Source organism: Psammomys obesus, unplaced genomic scaffold, assembly GCF_907164565.1.
Source record: "Psammomys obesus unplaced genomic scaffold, mPsaObe1.curated_primary_1811, whole genome shotgun sequence".
NCBI lineage: Eukaryota > Metazoa > Chordata > Mammalia > Rodentia > Muridae > Psammomys > Psammomys obesus.
The window spans coordinates 1,157,566-1,176,421 of NW_026594311.1; the positions used below are offsets into that span (position 1 = coordinate 1,157,566).

General features: G+C 45.2%; 2 protein-coding genes across 6 annotated transcripts; one reads left to right on the forward strand and one right to left on the reverse strand.

Annotated features, from left to right (window-relative positions):
* Positions 1–714: 714 nt before the first annotated feature.
* Positions 715–7,136, reverse strand: Mmachc (metabolism of cobalamin associated C). Of its 2 annotated transcripts, none has more exons than XM_055618428.1 (4): positions 7,040–7,136; positions 4,549–4,743; positions 3,444–3,593; positions 715–1,795 (listed from the first exon to the last, which is right to left on the reverse strand). In XM_055618428.1, exons 1-4 carry the CDS (start codon positions 7,118–7,120, stop codon positions 1,391–1,393), a joined length of 831 nt encoding a protein of 276 aa, XP_055474403.1. In that variant the 5' UTR covers positions 7,121–7,136; the 3' UTR covers positions 715–1,390. The 2 variants fall into 2 exon arrangements, with proteins under 2 accessions (XP_055474403.1, XP_055474402.1); XM_055618427.1 differs by having other exon boundaries at positions 3,444–3,596.
* A 272-nt stretch (positions 7,137–7,408) lies between these two features.
* Ccdc163 (CCDC163 homolog) lies at positions 7,409–12,689 on the forward strand. 4 transcript variants are annotated; one of them, XM_055618523.1, is made up of 11 exons: positions 7,409–7,424; positions 7,653–7,867; positions 7,996–8,029; positions 8,194–8,378; positions 8,484–8,565; positions 8,793–8,976; positions 9,755–9,822; positions 10,445–10,512; positions 10,788–10,891; positions 11,796–11,929; positions 12,427–12,689. In XM_055618523.1, the coding sequence occupies exons 2-11, from the start codon at positions 7,790–7,792 to the stop codon at positions 12,543–12,545; spliced, it is 1,056 nt and encodes a 351-aa protein (XP_055474498.1). In that variant the 5' UTR covers positions 7,409–7,424; positions 7,653–7,789; the 3' UTR covers positions 12,546–12,689. The 4 variants fall into 4 exon arrangements, with proteins under 4 accessions (XP_055474498.1, XP_055474499.1, XP_055474501.1 ...); XM_055618524.1 differs by having other exon boundaries at positions 7,789–7,867; XM_055618526.1 differs by having other exon boundaries at positions 7,413–7,867; positions 11,868–11,929.
* The last annotated feature ends 6,167 nt before the right edge of the window (positions 12,690–18,856 follow it).

Sequence of the window (18,856 nt, forward strand, 5' to 3'; positions counted from 1 at the left end):
AAGATGAAATTAACTGTGAAAATCCTTCTGAAACAATCATGGCGGAGTTCCGGGCAGTAAAGAGTGGGGTGTTCTCCACCAAAGAAGTAGCTTATTGTGGCTCCTTTTCCCTTTCCTACTACATTTTTGGATCATGGGATAAACAAAACTAAGCTTGGAAATGTTACACCTACCTGTTTTCAAGGGTGCAATGCTTAATACCCTGAGCAGTTTGCTTTTCTCTCCCTGTTACAGGTTGGGGGCTATCCTGTCCCAGGTCTGAGTCTTGGACAGTAATTAGCATGATTGAGTCTGGCACTGTTCTCAGTTTTCGGCAAGTACAAACAGCACGTGACAGTTTGCTAAGATAATTTAAAGGCGTACACCACCACTGCCAATTAATTTATACTACACATGGTGAGCACTTTACCAACTAAGCCACTTCCCTAGACTTCAGCAGTGAGGCTTGAAAAATCAGGGTTGCAGAACCTTTATGTATAGAATTGAGAACAGGGAAAGCTTTGGGTACGATTATATTCGACTGCGTGCATTCTAGCAATCATTAGAATATTCCTTTTTGATCCTGTTAAGTCAGTAAGAAATTTCTTCGGGATACTTGGTTAGGGCAAACAAAATCCTGTGCCGTCATGGCCTTCCAACATTCCAGAACGCAGACTCCATCTATTTGAGCAGAAGTATGATTCCTTAAGCCTGTAGTAATAACATACCACTTACTATAGGCCAGGCAGTTTCAAAGTAGTTTACTTAAATACAAAGTTGGCATAGTTTTGTGTGGTTACCCGTAGGTTCCTTTAAATCCAAGGTTCCTTTAAATCTCAACCCTTGTGTCGAGACCCCAGGGAGAGTCTTGAATGGCCCTTTTACAGGATTGTCTAAGACCACTGAAAAACTCGGCTATTTAGTGTTTCATAACTAGCAAAATTAAAAGTAGAAACAAAAATAATTTAATGGTTGGGAATCACCACAACATGAGGAACTGTGTTAATGGGTTGCAACATTAGGCATGTTGAGAACCGTGGATCTAAATAGTATCTTCGAGTACTGCACAAAAATAATAACAGGTGTGAGTCCAATATTTGAATTGTGTCTGCCTTGATGTGTGATTTGTCTTGACCAGTGTAAATTGAGTCTTGCCTCTCTTTGAAGGACTATTACTGGGAAATAATACCCAAAATAAAAAGTCAGTTTTCACCAGGTGGTGGTGGTGCAAAGCTCCCAGCACTCCAGGGAGGCAGGTAGATCTCTGAGGCCAGTCTGGTCTACAGAGTTCCAGGACAGCTAGGGCTACACAGAGAAACCCCGTCTCAAACAACAAAAGTGCTTTTTCAAAACTCAAATCGTACCCCAAATAAAACATTCACCATTAGTGGGATCTTACAGGGGGAGAGTATCAAGGGCCTGGGGACACAGGTGGTGAGACCTTCGGGCTAAGCCAGCTTCGTGCTCTGTTGGAATTCTGAGGCTTGGGAAGCACAGGATGCTCTAATGCAGTGCTTGGGTGTTCCAAGGGCTGGGCTAAACCTAATAGGGCCAAGCGCTGGGCAGGAGGGGTAGAAAAATAGAGCTTCTGTTCTTCTGAGTAACGTTCTTCAGGAGTCACAGCATCCCGGTAAGTCCAGTCACGCCAGTGGAAATTGAAGCCTTCAAGCAGAGTGATGCGGCCAGCTCTTGTAGGCACACAGTCAGGGGGCTTGCTGGGTGGCAAATTTGGCACTTCAATCCCTGGTAGCAACATTACCCCTCGGATAGCAAACCAGCCCCCAAATCGGGGATGTATGCACACACCTGCTATGCGCTGGGGAGAGGACAAAGAAAAACAGGGTTACAGAGATTTTGACACTAGGTCCAACTACCATTATTGCAAGCTTTTTTTTTTTTCCCCCTCCCAATTTATTTGTATGTGTACAAGTGTTTTGCTTGAATTCAAGCAGTACCCACAAAGGCCAGCAGAAGATGTCAAACATGAAACTGAACTTAGAGATGGATCTGAGTGCTGGGGATTTAATATGGGGCATATAAAAGCAACAAGTACCTGTACCTCTATGCTATCTCTCCAGCCCCTATTTTTGTTCATTTATTTCCCACTCTGCATGCTGATTTATTATTGTGTGTCTGTGAGTGTGTGGGGGGGGTCAGAGGACAATTTCATGGATTTAGTTCTCTTACAGCTTTATATGGGTTCCAGAGATCAAATTCAGGTTGCTGTGTCTGTGTGGCACATAGTGCCTTTACTTCCATCTCACTGTCTCTTCTTTCTTGACCACCTATTCAGACTCATTCTGAAGAATAAGGAAGGGCTCACTTGAGCACTGACCTCAGGCAGCTTTCCAGTTTTTTTCTTTTTCTTGGTTTTTTGAGATAGGGCTTCTCTGTGCAGCCTTAGCTGTCCTGGACTCGCTGGACCAGGATGGCCTCAAACTCACAGTGATCTGCCTGCTTCTGCCTTCCCGAGTGCTGGGATTACAGGTGTGAGCCACCAGGCCAAGCTCAGCTTCCCAATTTCAGTTTTGGTCACTATTGATCACTACTCTACCTTTGAACCTTTCTGAGACAGCCCTGTAACACAAAGCTTTAAGAACAGACCAGGCCAGACCTGGTGGTACACACCTTTAGTCCTAGTATTCAGGATCCTGAGGCAGGCTATCTCTATGAGTTCAAGGTCAGCCTCCTCTACACAGTGAGTTCCAAGATAGCCAGAGATATAGAGACCTTGTCTCAAAAACAATAAAACTGACCAGGAAGTTGGTGAGTGAAGGTGCTTTGCAGCCAACCTGACAACCTCAGTTCGTCCTCAAGGACCCATATAGTAGAAGGAAAGAACTGACTCCTACAATTGTCCTCTTGACTTCCTTAAGTGCAAACACATGCAGTAAATATTTCTGTTTGTTTGAGACAGGGTTTTCTTGTGTAGCCCTGGAAGTCTTGGCCTGTAACTGTAGACCAGGCTGGCCTTGAACTCAAATATCTGCCTGCCTCTGCTTCCTGAATGCTGAGATTAAAGGTGTGCACCACCAGCACCACCATGTCAGGCTAGGAAATACTTTTTTTTTTTTTTTTTAAAGATTTATTTATTACTTATACAGCATTTTATGTGCATGTGTGCCTGCATACCAGATTGCACTGTAGATGGTTATGAGCCACGAGGTGGTTGCTGGGAATTGAACTCAGGACCTTTGGAAGAACAGCCAATGTTCTTAACCTCAGAGCCATCTCTCCAGACCCTGCTAGGGAATGTTTTTAAAACACTAAAAAAGACCAGGTTTTCTGAACTGTTATGTCCTCAGATAAACCAGAAAGCAGGTGTAGGGGCCAGAAAATATGTGGCCTTTTTGTCAGGGCCCTAGATCCTTTGTTCTGGGTTATGTACCAGCTTCATCAAAGGAAGGTGAAGGAATGTGGGACGCCTGGGGCACTTCAGCAGCCTTTACTATTTTTTCTCTAACCTGGGTCCCCCATGGGTCCGCATCCACATCTTGCCGTTGGTAGTAGTAAGCAGCACCTGCCACATGGGCTGCTGTCTGAGCTAGAATCTTAGGGCGCCGGTTGGGGTGTACCTCGTAGTCAGCAATGACTTCCATGTGCAGGTCTGGGAACTTCTGGAACAGAATAAGATGCCCGTTAGCACGATGAGAGTCATGACTTTGTTCTAAGAAGGCCTAAGTTGTGTATTAACATGCTCCTGTTCTCATAAGCACATGGTTTTTTTTTTTTTGACAGGGTCAGAATGGCTTTGAACTTGCTATATGTAGCCAAAGAGGATCCTGAATTCCTGATCCTCATGACTCTAAGTCCCTACTACTGGGATTCACCATTAAAACTCTGAACGGAAAACATACCTTTAACTTTTAAGAAGCTAGTAAATGAAGAAATTTACAGTTCTCTGCTTCCTCAGAAGGGAGGAAATACAAAAGACCTTGCTTAGAAGCTGCCGTTATCAGGAGCTATTGAGCCTTGTGTGGCACAATTCTAGAGTGGGAGACCTGGAATTTATATATAGAGATGTATGTGTAATAAATGAATATAGGCAGCTAGGCATGATAGTGTACACCATTAATCCCAGTACTCACGGAGGCAGAGGCATGTAGATCGCTGTGAGTTCGAGGCCACCCTGGTATATAGAGTGAGCCCAAGATAGCCAAGGCTACACAGAGAAACCCTGTCTCAAAAAACCAAAACCAGCCAACCAACCAACCAAATAAGTGAGCACAGGCTGGGAAATACTGTTCTGCTTTCAGACGGCTCCAAAGACAGATTTATAAGCCCAGGGCAAAGGCCAGTGAACAATGACTAAAGATGTTGGATTTACTCATATTCCAGAGATTTAAGACTAACCCGAGGCTCATATAGTTGTCCATCAGGGTAGGCACCCTACCAAACTGATTTCAGATGGGGAGTCTGTGAAAAGAAAGGGTAAAACCTGGGTGTGAGAAGGCAGAATAGGAAGTTACAGAAGACACAGCTTCAGGCCTTACGTGTAGATCCTGCACCGAGCTAGATCAACAGGGATGCAGATGTAGGTTTGGGAGTTGAAGGGCAGTTGGGCCATACCTCTGTAACACTCCTCAGGTGGTAGGACACACACTGATCCACAGGGTCTCTCAGTGTTTGGAGGTGGCAGCTCTTCAGGAAGGGTTTGAGGGCTTTGTCAAACATAGCAGGTGTGCTGAGTACCAAGAAGGCCAGGGTAGGTCCTGGGAAGGGCAAGTGGAAGGTGGGAGGCAGGAGTTCATTGTACCATGCCACCTGGAACACAAAGTTCAGATCTGGTTGGCAAGCAGCTCACCAAGGCCCGTCTTTGTATTCAGGGCGTCATACGTTTTTGTACTCATCTCCATTTCATTCATTCACAGAATTTCACTGATGCTGTGTAACAAATGCATATTAACCTTGTATGGGGAATCTGTCTGCAATTGCCTGTGACTTAGAATATATAGACAAGGGGGCTGGAGAGATGGCTCAGCTGATAAGAGGACTGACTGCTCTTCCAGAGGACCCAGGTTCAATTCCCAGCACCCACATGGCAGTGTACCACTGTCTATAACTCCAGACCCAGGGGGTCCAACACCCTCACACAGACATATATGCAAGCAAAACAACAATGCATATAAAATTAAGAAAAAGAATATATAGACAAGAGTTTACAAACTAGAATAAATAGAAAGTTATAATGACTAGTCCTATGCCAGGACCAGACGAGTGTCCTCTGACATTAGAAAAAAACTGAACAGCATTCTGGGAGGCAGAGGTAGGTAGATCTCTTAGTTTGAGACCAGCCTGGACTACAGAAGGAGTCCCAGGACAGCTAGGGCTACACACAGAAACCCTGTCTTTTTTTAAAAACCAAAAAGAAAAAAAAAAAAAAAAAAAAAAAAAAAAAAAAAAAAAAAAAAAAAAAGGTACTAAGGGATTTTGGGAAAGAACAGACTGTCTGGTTTGGTGGAAGTTATGGAGCTGTACTAAGGATCAGAAGAAAAGGCTTGAGAGATCAGGAGGAGTGAGATTGTGCCTGGCCTCACATATCAAGTTAAAAACTATGGCTCCAACTTGGTGACAATGAGGAGTCATTTAACACCTAAAAGAGTAAAGCAATCTGATATTTTAGGTTGCAATGTAAAGAATGGATTAGAGCCAAGATGGCAGCAAGGAGATTATAGTAAACCTAATGGGAGAAATGGTCAGAAATATGGGATAGGTTGGTGGGCTTAAAAAAAAAAAAAAGTTTGGAAGATTCAGGAGATATTCATGGTGGCTGTTGGATATAGGGGAAGAAAGGTGAGTAGCAGGACCTTACGATACAGGCAGGGCTTCAGCTAACTGTTCAGTACAATAGTTCCCATTACCCAGACTTGACACACAAAATCACACAATTTTCAGACAGTCTCACTATGACAGCCCTAGCTGACCTGGAGCTCCATATGCAGACCAGGCTGGTGTCAAACCTGTGTCGCCTGAGTGCCGGGGTCAAAGGCTTCTGCCACCATGACTAGCCCTCACATGGGCACTCCTGCTTCTTCCCATAGCTGCCATCCATCACTGCCTCCAAACTGTGACTCTAGGATATACATAACCTTTCCTCCTTTCAATCCATCTTTTCATATACAGTTGCTTTGTTTTGGGGCTGGTGTTTGAGATGAAACCCAGAGCCTTGCAAATGCCAAGCTAGCCTCTATCACTGAGCTGTAGCCTCAGCTCTCAGTTTTGTTCTTTTCCCTCATTACTAGGGATTGAATCAAAGACCTCAAGCGTAGTGGTCAAGTTCTCTGCCAGAGAGCTACATCCTCCAGCACTTCAATTTCAAATTTTTTTTTTTTCCTCCTGCAAGTGCTTTCAAACTAGTCTTAACTTCTCTACAATATCTTCTTCCAAGTCTCGCTGTGGATAGCTCAATGGAATGGGTGAGAAATAGGAGCTCTTTTAAGATAGGCCAAAGGACTCAGGCTGATTTTAGTTTAGGTTTGTGTCTTAAACATATCTTGTTCACTCAGCACCGTGGGAGGAAAGCGTGGAAAAGGGCGGGCTGGGTTGGGTAACGAGGAAAGGATTACAGAGACTTCTGTACCAGGCGAGCGTGAGGAATTTCTATGCTCAGTCCAGTACCGATGGCAAGCAACACCATGAATTAGCCTTCTGTTGGCTAACGGAACAAACTAGCTAATTGTGTCTTGTTCAACATCAGGAATACTCTTCTGTCTTCATCTGACCTAATACATAGCCATGCCAACCTTCTAAGCGTTCACCTCTCCTTATTCCTTTGGAAGCATCCGCTAATCCCAGCCCCATTGGGAGACATTTTTCCTGTAAATTATGGAGATGACAGATTAGGGGATCGTGGTTGTATCCCATTCATTTGTTTGATATTATAAAGAGGTAAAAGGCAAACATATGGCTCTTTCTCTACCTTTTTAATCAAGCCCCATTTCACACTACGATCTGGAGACCCGGTCGTAAGAGTTTGGGGAGGATTAGTAGGGCTCATCGGTCCTCACACTTTTAGCACCGCAGCTAATCATACAGCTCGCCCTAGGTAAGACAAACCAACCTGGAAGGGGTAAACCTCGAAGCCAAAAGGACACAAGGTGTCCTCAATCTTCTGCTTCAGCTCTGCGACTCGCGGCTCCATAGCGCACGCTGAACGCTGAGCTTGCTGGGAAATGGAGTCTCAGGGTTAACCTGAGCCTGTAAGGGCCAAGGCGAGCTGGACTACATTTCCCAGGAGGTAAAAGTCCAGTAACGGATTCAATTGATTCTGAGGGATGCATCTTGGTACATGTAGTTCCATTGGCCCTTGAACCGAAGCATAACAGAGTCTGGAAGACTACGTGTCCCGACAAGCTTCACGGGGGGTGTGCGTGTGAAAGCACAGGGAACGTAGTTCCAGGGAAACGTATTTCCGCCCTCTATTGCCCGTTATCTCCGCAAGAAAGGTACTCAGTTTCCCGGGTGGCGCTGCGGCACGGGTTCTTAAATCTCGTTCTCCGCCTACCAGAGTTTGAAATCATGGGCGGCAGTGGTCTCTGATTTAGATTTGGTGATAGTGGTAGAGTCCTTGATTTCCGGAGTTCTTAAGCAAGATTCGGCTCATTCTACCCTCACTTGATACATACCGGTGTTTTGTTTTTGTTTTTGTTTTGTTTTCTTACTACTCTCCCAAGAACTCCTAGTTTCCTAGTTCTAGATTCGCAGTATTGCCGTGGTACTGTACCTGCAGCCGTAGCATCCCATTCCCACTTTGCTCTTTTCCATCTAACACTGTGGCCTGTCCTGGGCTGTCCTGCGGGTATCTCGCAGGATGAGCAGGAGCCCTAACTGGTCCGATCAGCTTCATGCGGTTCTCAGTTCAACTGATGAAAACATGGCCCGGATTAAGGTGAGGAGGCGCAAGAACCTCCCCTCCGACCCCGCGGGATCCCCTCCCCTACATCGGGAGTCTCGGCTAGGGCGAAGGTTAAGGGGCATTAAGTGCTCACTGGCTTGTGGATGTGTTTTCTTTTGTAGCAGAGTTTGTATCCCCTTCAAGTTTCCTCTACAGGTCAGTATTATCCTGTCTCCCAGCCTTTTCTCAAGGCCTTCTTTCTTCCAGTGCCTGCCTGTACTATTTATAATTCTGTACAGATTCCAGCTCCTTCCCTTCTGGAACTCTGATTTCCTACACAGACAGACCCTGTTCTTGTCCCTTCCCCATTCCCTCAATAGGGAACCTGGCTGACACCTGGATTTCCCCTCATCACTTGCCTCCTCAGCCAGGGGCCCAAGCTCAACAGCCTTGGGCTCAAAAGACTCCCATTCCTGGAGAGAGACTGAGCTGCACTGAAGGCCACAGCTCATCTCTCTGGGATGAAGTTACTAAACTACGATCCCAGCTTCAGTCTCAGGCTCAGGTGAGGCATTAGGTGTTTGTATGTGGTGGTAATGCGAGATGGTGGATATTAGGAGTTGGGAAAATGACTTAGAAAGTCGTGTCTGTGTTCTCTCTGCTTGGGTAGGTGACTGAAGCTCTGAGGCATGCTGTGCAGAGCCTGTTGAAGGATCGGGAGCAGCAGATCTTCAAGATCAGTGCTCTGGAAGGTATCGGGCTGCTTCCTTCCCTTGTACAGCACACAGAGTTTTAAAACCGAAACCAGGGTTTTGTGCATGCTGAGTTACCCACTGAGCTCCTTACAACTTTTGGTTGTGAGGCGTAGCCTTTAGTGGGTGAGCCATCTCTCCAGCCCCTCACAACTTCATATACTTGGCCACAGTTTTGCTGTGCAGGTAGCTCTTAGAGCAGCTGACCTTTCCTTTCCCCACTACAGCCTCACTGAAACTGCTGCAGGAGGGCCCTAAAGGGAGAGCCCTCCTGGAGCAACGCCTGGAAGGGTTGAGAAAGGAACTGCAGGGCCTCAGGAGTCAGGTTCAAGAGCTAGTCCAAACCCAGATGAAAACAAGACCCGGAAAGTTCAGTACTACGAGTGGCTTTCACCAAAAGCTGCAGACCGAGTAAGTGATGGGCAAGACTTCATATTTTTATTTATGTATTTAAGATGCACTTCCTGGAGACACACACTTTTAATTCTAGTGCCCAGGAGGTGGAGGATGGCAGATCTCTATGAGTTCAAGACTAGCCTGATCTACATACTGAGTTGTAGGGCAATCAGGTCTACATAGTGAGACCCTGTCACAGAAAACAAAAAGGACAAGAAAAAATATTTAGTGTATGAATGTTTTATCTGTGTGCATATATGCATACCACATGCATGCTTGTCAAATCCCCTGGAATTGAAGTTAAAGATGATTTTAATCTACCATGTGGATGCTAGAAATCCATTTTCTCTTTAAGAGTGACATAGTTTTGGGCTGCAGAGATGGCTCAGAGGTTAAGAGCACTGGCTGTTCTTCCAAAGGTCTGAGTTCAATTCCCAGCAACCACATGGTGGCTCACAACCATCAGATAGTGACACCTGTGCCTTCTTCTGGTGCACAGTCAGAATGCTGTATAAATAAGAACTAAATCTTAAAAGAGAGAGGGAGAAAAAAGAGGAGTGGCAAATTTTCATAACTACCTAGCCATCTTCCAACCCTCAAGGCTTTTTCTTGTGAGGCTTCTGAGCAATTGGCATACCAAATGTTTGGCTTCCTCACGTTGTTTTTCTTTGATGTTGGATATTGAACCCTGGGCCTAGTGTATGCTAAGTAGACACTTACCATTGAGCTGTAATCTCCAGCCACTCTGGGTTTGTTGTCTGATTCTAGAGTGACACTGCTGTCACTCATGTAGGCACCAGCTTTTGTGGGAAGAGTCAGAGATTCTTCGGGAGGAACTGAAGTTGCTTCGAGACCAGCTGAGTAAGTAAAAGATTGAGAGTATTCTCTTGTCCCTGATTTTGAAATGTCTTCTTGTTCTTCTAGTAAGTGACCATACTTCAGCCTATTTGAGCTGTTGAGAAGTCTAGCAAATTGTTATTTTTATTTTTTTTTAAGACATAACCCTGGCTCTCTGCATAGGGTCTTTACACAGGGTCTCAGCCCTGGCTGTCCTGAGACTCACTGTGTGAACTAGACTGGCCCTGAACTTACAGAGACCAACTGCCTCTGCCTCCTAAGTGCTGGGATAAAGCACTTAGGAGTGGCACTACCCCAGGCAAATTATTATTGATATTATTATTGTTACTATTATTTGTGTATTGTGCAATTTGTATGTTGTGTGATGCTGGGTATCACATGCGTAAGACCTTGTACTTGCTAAGCATGTGCTCCCACCAAGCTGCACCCCTAGCCTTTGGCAAAATATTTTATTTTGCTCTTTGTCTCTCAAGCGTGAATTTAAGTCTTTCCCACCAGCTTGGAATCTTTCTACCAGCTGGAGCAGAACATGTCTGTGTACATTTCTTCTACTAATCCGGTCACAAGGCAGTGAGGAAGGAGTGAAGTTGAAGAATGGTCCCCTAATACTCTGTCTTATTTTCAGGCCAACATCAGGAGTTGCTACTGGAACAGATGGCCGAGGGGCGCCAGGTTCAGGCCCGCAGCTGGAAGGTAGGACAGGGTTGCATCAACCTCTACAAATTTTTTCCAGGAGTCCCCCATCCTTCCTGTCTGTCCTGCTCTGCAGAAAGGCCAGAAGGTCTTCTCCCATCCCATCCCCATCTTTATCTTCCTTCCCCATTCCGATTCCACATCTCTCCAAAGCAGTTTTTCCCATTATCCTTGCCCACCTGAAGATTCTTGTGTGTGGAGGAGGGGAGCGGTGGGAGGGCGTTGCCCTTGGAGAGAGAGAGATTTAGTCCTCCCTCTGCACCATGGTCTGGCAGATGTTGGAACACCTACAGAGTGACCAGAAGGGCAAGGTTCATACCTTGGAGGTTACCAGGACAGAGGCCCATGATGCCCGGAAGGAGGAGCCCTACCTCCTCAGGTCAGAAGTTGTGTGTACTGTGGCAGTAGAGGGGATTTGTGTCAGAGATGTTAAGCAGAATTCAACTAGCCTAAATTTGGCCAGAATTGGTTGGGGTGGTCAGTCTGAGTATCTGGAGTTTTATTCATAAGAACAGTGTTGGAGGGGATGAAGAGATGGCTCAGAGGTTAAGAGTGCCGTCTGCTCTTCCAGAAGTCCTGAGTTCAATTCCCAGCAACCACATGGTGGCTTATAACCATCTATAATGAGATCTGGTGCCCTCTTCTGGTGTGCAGGTGTACATGCAGACAGAATATTGTATATATAATAAACATCTTAAAAAAAAAAAAATTTGTTGGACATTCTAGCCTAGGCTGTTCTTGAACTCCTGATCCTCCTGATCCACCTCCAAATGCAGGTGTTTTTTAATATTTATTTTTATTGAGATGCGTTCCACTGGGCAGCCCAGATTGACCTCAAACTCGCCACCCTGCTGTCTTTGCTTACTGAGTACTGACCAACAGGTGTGTGCTATTATGCCCACCTGCATTACTAATTTTTTTTTTTGCATTGTATTTATTATTTAGTCTGCATATGGTGGGCATGCATGTAGCGTGAAGTGCATGTGGAGGCCAGAGGACCACCAGGAATCAGTTCTCTCCTTGTATCATATGGGTTCTGAGGATCAGCCTCAAGTTGTTAGGCTTGGTGGCAGGCGTGTTTATCAGCTGCGCCACCTTGCTGGCCACACTGTTAGGCATTCTTCATCTGATGCAGTGTTGTCCTCTGTCTCTGTATGTCTGGATGATAATGGCCAGGGTTGGGGGGAGGGAGTCTGGAGCCCTGGTCTCAGAATGGAGGACAGTTTATGCCGGAACAGCGTCCTAGATCCATCATCATCTCTGCCTCTGGTTGTTCTTTCTAGGACCTCTGTTCATGCCCAGCAATCTAAGCTGCCTCTGGCCACCATCTTCACCATGTCTCTTTCTTCATCTAGCTCTGAAGTCAGTCTTCCAGACTGTGACCGTAGCTGGGAACTTTTAAAGAAACTAGATAGGGGTAAGGACAGTTCTGGGGGAAGCTGAATCTGAATGATGCCTGTTGCAGCTGTCTAATTGTTTGGTGTTGTCTTCTGTGTGAAGCCATCTACCCATATATATAGCAGAGAGAGTTAAGCTACTTTATTATTTGATATTTGTTTAGTAAAAGTCAAAAGATTTATGTGACTTGAAGAAAAACCAAAGTAGTTATTATTTAATATTTAAAGGCCAGTTTTTCCTTTGTGCCTCAGACTTGCTATGTAGCTCAACCTGGCCTTGAACTCACAGTCTTCCTGCCTCAAGTTCCTGAGTGCTAGGATTACAGATACATGTCACTACATTTTCATTAAACCACTTTGTTGCGGTTGGGGGACAGGCACAGATAGACAGTCAGAAACCACCACAGGGTGGGCACATACAGACCAGGTCTGTGTGTCCTGTCCAGGGAGGTCCAAGGCCTAGTTCTGTGCCTGTCAGTCTTGCTAATGGTTTGTTTTTCGTTTTCCTTCGTCTTAGAACTCCAGAGCAGTTCCCTTTTTAACCTGGAATCCAGCGGCCTTCAGTCCCATGTCCAGAGTCTTAGGCAAGAGGACCTGTTCCTTCAGGGCCCCAGGATCTTCCAGGGTGACCTATAAGGACCTGTAAGGAAATGAGATGAGGCTCCTGTCCACGGCGGCTTTCTCATGCCCTCTGGTATGCACCCTCTTCATTGAGGCATCTCACTGTCCAACCATTCCTGCTCCCCATCTAATTTAAAATAAAGTGGCTTAACTGCCTGATGTGTTTTCTATGACTCTGTACCCTAGTGGGATAGGCTCAGCCATGCATTTCCTTCTTGTTATTTAACTGTTTCCTGTGATCTCTACCTCTGAAATCTGATATTCATAGGTACACCTCTGACTAGGAGCTCAAGTGAACTTGGAAAGAAATGATTTCTCTTGATGAATGGAATGGATTTGCATGTTGGGCTGAAGCAGTAGTGATGAGATTGCAGAGAAGAGTGTGATATTCTGGTGGGCAGTAGATCTAGGCAGTCGCACTGCTTCCTGAGGCTTACTCCAGCTTCTCCACCCCTCCTCATCCTCCATAGCCCTGTTTGCATGTTTACAGTAGGCTTCTCAGGTTCTCTGAAATTCAGTTGTTTTTAAAACAAACCAACAAAACCAAAACCTTTATTTATTTGTTTTTTGAAAAAGTGTCTCTGTATGTAGCCCTGGCTGTCCTGGAACTTGCTATGTAGACCAGGCTTGCCTTGAGCTCACAGAAATTCTCCTGCTTCTGCCTCCCTGTTCGTAGGATTAAAGGTGTACACTGCTAAAAAAAAGTGTTTTTTGCTGTAACCTTTGTGAGAAAATAAAGAGTTCCATGATTCAAATTCTATTTTCATTTTTAAAGTTATTCTTATTATTTTGAGTATTGGTATTCTGCTTGCATGTATGTCTATGCACCACCTGTGTGCAGTGTCCCCGAGGGGCCAGAAGAGGGCGTCACATCCTCTTGAACTGGAGTTACACATGGTTGTCAGTTGCCATATGGATGCTGGCCATCAAACGGGTCCTCTGGAAGAGCAGCAAGTGCTCTTAACTGGTGGGCCATCTCCAGCCTCCTTTTTAAAATTTTTGGAGGCAGGATTTTTTCGTCACACAGATTGGCGTTGAGTGAGAGTGACTGTCTCAGTCACTTTCCTAAGGCTCTGACAAAGCGCCATGACCAAGGCTGCTTGCAGAAGGGTTTACGTGGGGCTTATAGTTCTACAGAGTTAGGAGTCCATCACCACTGTGGTGAGGTGCATGTCAGCAGCTGGCAGGCCGGCATGGCACTGGAGCAGAAGCTGAGACCACATCCCATCCACAAAGAGGAAGCAGAGAGCACACAGGGACTGGCAGATCCTTTGAAACCTTAATGACACAGTGACACCTCCAGCAAGGCTATACCTCTAATCTTTCTGAAAGAACAACAATTGGGAGACCAAGTATTCAACATATGAATACTTGCATATGGGGGGCTGGGGCTTTCTCATTCAAACTACCACAATGACTTTGAACTTTCTGATCTTGATAAAACCTCCTAAATTCTAAGATTATAGGTGTGTAGCCAGGTGAGGTGACAAACACCTATAATCCCAGCATTCAGGGAGGCAGAGGCAGGCCGATCAGTCTGGGACAGCCAAGGATACATAGAGAAACCCTGTCTCGAAAACAAAAACAGAACAACAACAAAAAAGTGCTGCCATACCTGAGTAGTTTGCTAGCTGGTTTTCTTGTTTCTACTGCCCCCACCTTTCTTTTCTTTGTAGTGTCTGGGGGATTGCTGAACCCAAGGCCTCATGAATGCTAGGCAAGTATTATACTATCATGTTATACTCCTGATCCATTTCTGTTCAATTTCATTTTTTTTTTTTTTTAATGTCTTATGTTGTTCGTACCTGCAATCCCAGCCCTAGAGAGGTGGAAACAGAAGGATCTAGAGTTTGAGGCCAATTTGGGCTCCTGAGACAGTTCCCTGTCTTAAAACCAACAAATAAAGACAACAAAGCAAAAATGTCTCATAGTTAGCATTTTGCTCTTTAGCTTACTGTTGTAGTAAATTAAGAAATGAGTGTTGGGCTATATAATGCTTATTATTTGCCATCAAGATTGTCTCACAGTGGTATTATTCAATTTGCTATCACAAATAATAAAGACACAGACACCTGTTAGATTTATAATTGCCTTATTTACCTTGGGCCAGGCAGCTATTTCATTTACACTGTATCAATATCCTCATCATCCATCTCCCAGCCCCCATCCAATGCTATCCACCTTATTCCTCAATTGGACTACCTTTCATCCATATTCCCATGGTACTTGCTTGTATTCTCCATCTGGGCCTTTCCAAGCCATTATTGGAGTCATTTCTCCAGTCCCACGTGGTTCTTTCTCCAAGCTAACCCATCCTGGTATCCTCCTTCCTCTCCATCTGTCTGTTTCCCGTGATTCTCTCTTGAACCCCAAAGCCCTGGAACCTTAGCCACGCCTACTCCATTCTGCCCTGCCCAGGTACAGGCCTTTTAAAAATTAGCCAGTAAGGTAGGTTTACAAAACAAAGATGGGTGTAACCAGATCTTGAGGGCCAGTCGCACCCATCAGACCAACCTGTAACAGCTTACTTTTCTACTGTGGTGACAAAACACCATGACTAAAAGCAACTCAAGCAAAGGTGTATTTTACAGTCTATAACCCATCATTCAATCCTGGAGAGGATTCAGGACAGGGACCTGGAGGCAGGGACTGACATGGAGGAAGGCAGCTTACTGGCTTGCTCATCTGGCTTTTTGCTTGTCTGTTTGTTTGTTTGTTTTAGAGACAGGATTTCTCTATGTAGCCCTGGCTGTCCCGGAACTCACTTTGTAGACCAGGCTAACCTTGAACTCAGAGATCCACCTTCCCCTGCCTCCCTGTGCTAGGATTAAAGGTGAGCACCACCACGTCTGTCTCAGCTGGCTTTTTAAATGTCATCTAGTACCCATCTAGGGGTGGGTAGCACCTTCCACAGTGGGTTGGGCCCTTTCACATCAATCATTAATCAAGAAAATGCTCCCACAGACTCTACAGACCAATCTGATGGAGGCATTTTCTCAGTTGAGGTTCTCACTTCTCAGATGACCATAGCGTATGCCAAGTTGAATGAAAACTAAACAGTTTGAAAGGTGTATCTTCTTAGGCAGCAAAGGGCACCTTTACTTTCTTCTTTTCTGCACTTTATGTTCTTGAGGGTTCAAGATTTCCTAAGAATCAGCAGCATTTCACAGAGACTTCATGAGCCCTCTTCCAGTAACTGTAGACAAGATAATGTCACCCACCAACTAGGTCTTTGTATGTATTTGCCTGGAACTAAGATGTGCAGTCAGCTTATGGGAAGGTTCCAGCTCTTAGTTCAGGTTGGCAGGAGGAGACAGTTATCTGAAATAACAACAGGCAGTAAGACAAGAGCTACTTTCAGTAATGGTATATTTAAATCTCTGGCCCAAGGGGCTGTAGAGATGGCTCAGTAGTTAAGAGCACTGGTCTGCTCTTCCAAAAGTCATGAGTTCAATTCTCAGCGACTACATGGTGGCTCACAACCATTTATAAAATACATAAAATAAATCTTTAAAAAAAAAAAATCTCTGGCCCAAGGATGTCCTCTACATTCCTTTCCGTGTGTGTGTGTGTGTGTGTGTGTCTGTGTGCACACACATGCTTGATTATGGTCTGAGCATGAATATGTGGCCAGAAGTAGGATATGGTGGTACACATGTTTAATCTGAGCTCTTGCGAATGGAGGCAGAGGCAGGTGGATCTCTGAGTTCAAGGCCAGCCTGGTCTATATAGCAAGTTCTGTATAAGACCTTGTCATAGAGAGAAGGGGAGGAGAGGGTTTATTTTTATTTCATGTAGATGGGTGTTTTGTCTACATGTATATCTATACCAATGTGCTTGTGTGGTGCCTACAGAGGATACTCTGAAACTGGAATTAACATGGTAACTAGAATTAACATATATATGCTGGGAATTGAACCAGGGTCCTCTGGAAAAGTAGTCAGTGCTCTTAACTGTTGAGCCACTCTCCAGGCCTATTTATTTATTTATTTATTTATTTGTTTGTTTATTTATTTATTTGTTTTTGAGACAGGGTTCTGTGTAGTCTTGCCTGTCCTGGACTGGCTTTGTAGACTAGGCTGGCCTCACACTCGCACAGATCCTCCTGCTCTGCCTCCCCTAGTGCTGGCATTACAGGTGTGTACCACCGTGCCTGGTGACTGTTTTTATTTATTACATATTATTTATTTATTGAGATAGGAACTCTGTAGCTTAGGCTGGCTCAAAACTAGTTCAGACTGGCCTCAAACTTGTTTCTTTTATAATTTATTTATTTACATTTTTATGTGTATTGGTGTTTCGTCTGCATGTATTTCTTTGTGAGGGTGTCAGATCTTGGAGTTACAGATAGTTGTGAACTGCCACGTGGGTGCTGGGAACTGAATTCAGGTCTTCCGGAAAAGCAGTCAGTGCTCTTAACTGCTGAGCCATCTCTCCAGTCCCCTCAAATCTTGTTTCAATCCTACCTGAGTCTCCTGATTGCTGGGATTACAAGTGATACAGTGATATGTATTTAGCTTCAGATCCAGTTTTATCTTATTTATTTATTTTGGTGTGTATATGGCAAAATCTTGTATTGCTCAGGCTGGCTTCAAACACTTTTTTTTCGAGACGGGGTTTCTCTATGTAGCCTTGGCTGTCCTGGACTCACTTTGTAGTCCAAGCTGGACTTGAACTCAGAGCAATTGGCCTGTCTGTGCCTTCCCGAGTGCTGGGATTACAGGGGTGTGCCACCGTGCCTGGCTCCACGCTCTCTATGTCCCAAAGACGGCCTTGTTCCTCCTGTGCCCCTCCCAGGTGTTGGAATTATGGCATGTGCTACCGTATCTGGCTGTCTCTATACATGATTGAGTCTGTGCTTTGGTGCCACAGTGCGCATGTTGGGATTAGAGGACAGCTCTGGCGTTGGTCTTTGCTGGAATTACACTCTTCCTCATGCTTGCATGGTAAACGCTTGCACCCACTGTGCTATTTTCCCTCCCCCTCTACTTAATATTTATTTTGAGATCAGATGTCAAGTATCCCAGGCTGGCTTAGACTCCACATGTAGCTAAGGATGACCTTGAACTCCTGATATCCTGCAGCCACTTCCCGAATGTTGAGATGGTAGGAGTGTGCCACCATATCTGGGCTTCATGCATACTAGCACTCTGCTAACTGGACTTCATCTCCAGCCCCAAATTGAAAAATTTTGTTGTTTAGACTCACTTTTAAAACAAGCCTTCCCACCAAGCCTCTGCTTGTCTTTCATTGGGCAGATAGGTTATCTGTCACGGTGGCATTGTTTAACTCTGATTGCTACCAGTAGTATTTATCAACTGTTTGTATCAAGCTCTAAGGGAAACACACTTGCAAGGGTGCCAAATCTTGCAACAGCAACGTTAAAGGACAGCAGTGGAACAGTAGCATCTGAACTGCCACCAGGTGGCAGCACATCATTAATGCGGAGTGATTCTGAACGGGCCAGAGAACTGGGCTGGAGTACCTCCCGTCAGAGAACGTGAGCTGTTAAATTACACTTCCTCAAACAGTGCCCTGTTTTGGCTCTCCTATCATACAGCATCAAAACAAAAAGGTAACTTTATCACTCAAGCTCCACCCACATTCAGCCTCTGCCAATTTTATTTCCTACCATACATTTTCTTCAATCATTTGCCATCAGGACCACCGTTGTTCCGTTGTTGTTATTGTCAATGCTGGGGCCTGAACCCGGGGCCACAGGGTACCATTACCTTCTTTCCCTAGTCCCGTTTCAATTATTTATGTCTCACATATTTTCCAGGAGTCTCCTCTTCCAGGAAGAGGGAGGTCTAAAGATATCTGAAGGGAGGCCCCTAAGAAACCCCTAGGAGGGCTGGAGATGGCTCAGTGGTTAAGAGCACTGTCTGCTCTTCCAAAGGACCCGGGTTCAATTCCCAGCACCCCCATGGCAGCTCACAACGGTCTGTAACGTCAATTCCGAGGGATCTGACACCGTCACGCTAATGCACATGAAATGAAATGAAATAAATTACAAAAACCCTAGGAGTAAGACCTACATTCCATCGTGTCTCTCTGCTCTTACTCTTCTGTTGCAGTCTGCGCAAGTATAAGATTATGAACCTTGGGTTCCGTGGGTATGGGCGATGTGAGGAAATCTGTACGTGGTGAAGAGCTGGGGAGAACTATTCCATAATTCTCCTTTTCGCGCCAGCTCGTGACACCTACGCTCTGGGCCTTCCCCGAATTAAATCTCCTCCCTCGGCGGCATTTCGCTGAGTGTTACCTGTTGCGCGCTCGCTCTCTCTCTCTCTCTCTCTCTCTCTCTCTCTCTCTCTCTCTCTCTC

Excerpts from the sequence above, each read along its gene's own strand:
- Mmachc (XM_055618427.1), bottom strand. The coding sequence starts at position 7,120 with ATGGAGCCGCGAGTCGCAGAGCTGAAGCAGAAGATTGAGGACACCTTG. Across the intron at positions 3,597-4,548 it reads ACCTGAGGAGTGTTACAGAG|AAGTTCCCAGACCTGCACAT; the intron begins GTATGGCCCAAC and ends ATTCTGTTCCAG. Across the intron at positions 1,796-3,443 it reads CGGACCCATGGGGGACCCAG|CGCATAGCAGGTGTGTGCAT; the intron begins GTTAGAGAAAAA and ends TCCTCTCCCCAG.
- Ccdc163 (XM_055618523.1), top strand. The coding sequence starts at position 7,790 with ATGAGCAGGAGCCCTAACTGGTCCGATCAGCTTCATGCGGTTCTCAGT. Across the intron at positions 8,030-8,193 it reads CCTTCAAGTTTCCTCTACAG|GGAACCTGGCTGACACCTGG; the intron begins GTCAGTATTATC and ends TTCCCTCAATAG. Across the intron at positions 8,379-8,483 it reads AGCTTCAGTCTCAGGCTCAG|GTGACTGAAGCTCTGAGGCA; the intron begins GTGAGGCATTAG and ends CTGCTTGGGTAG.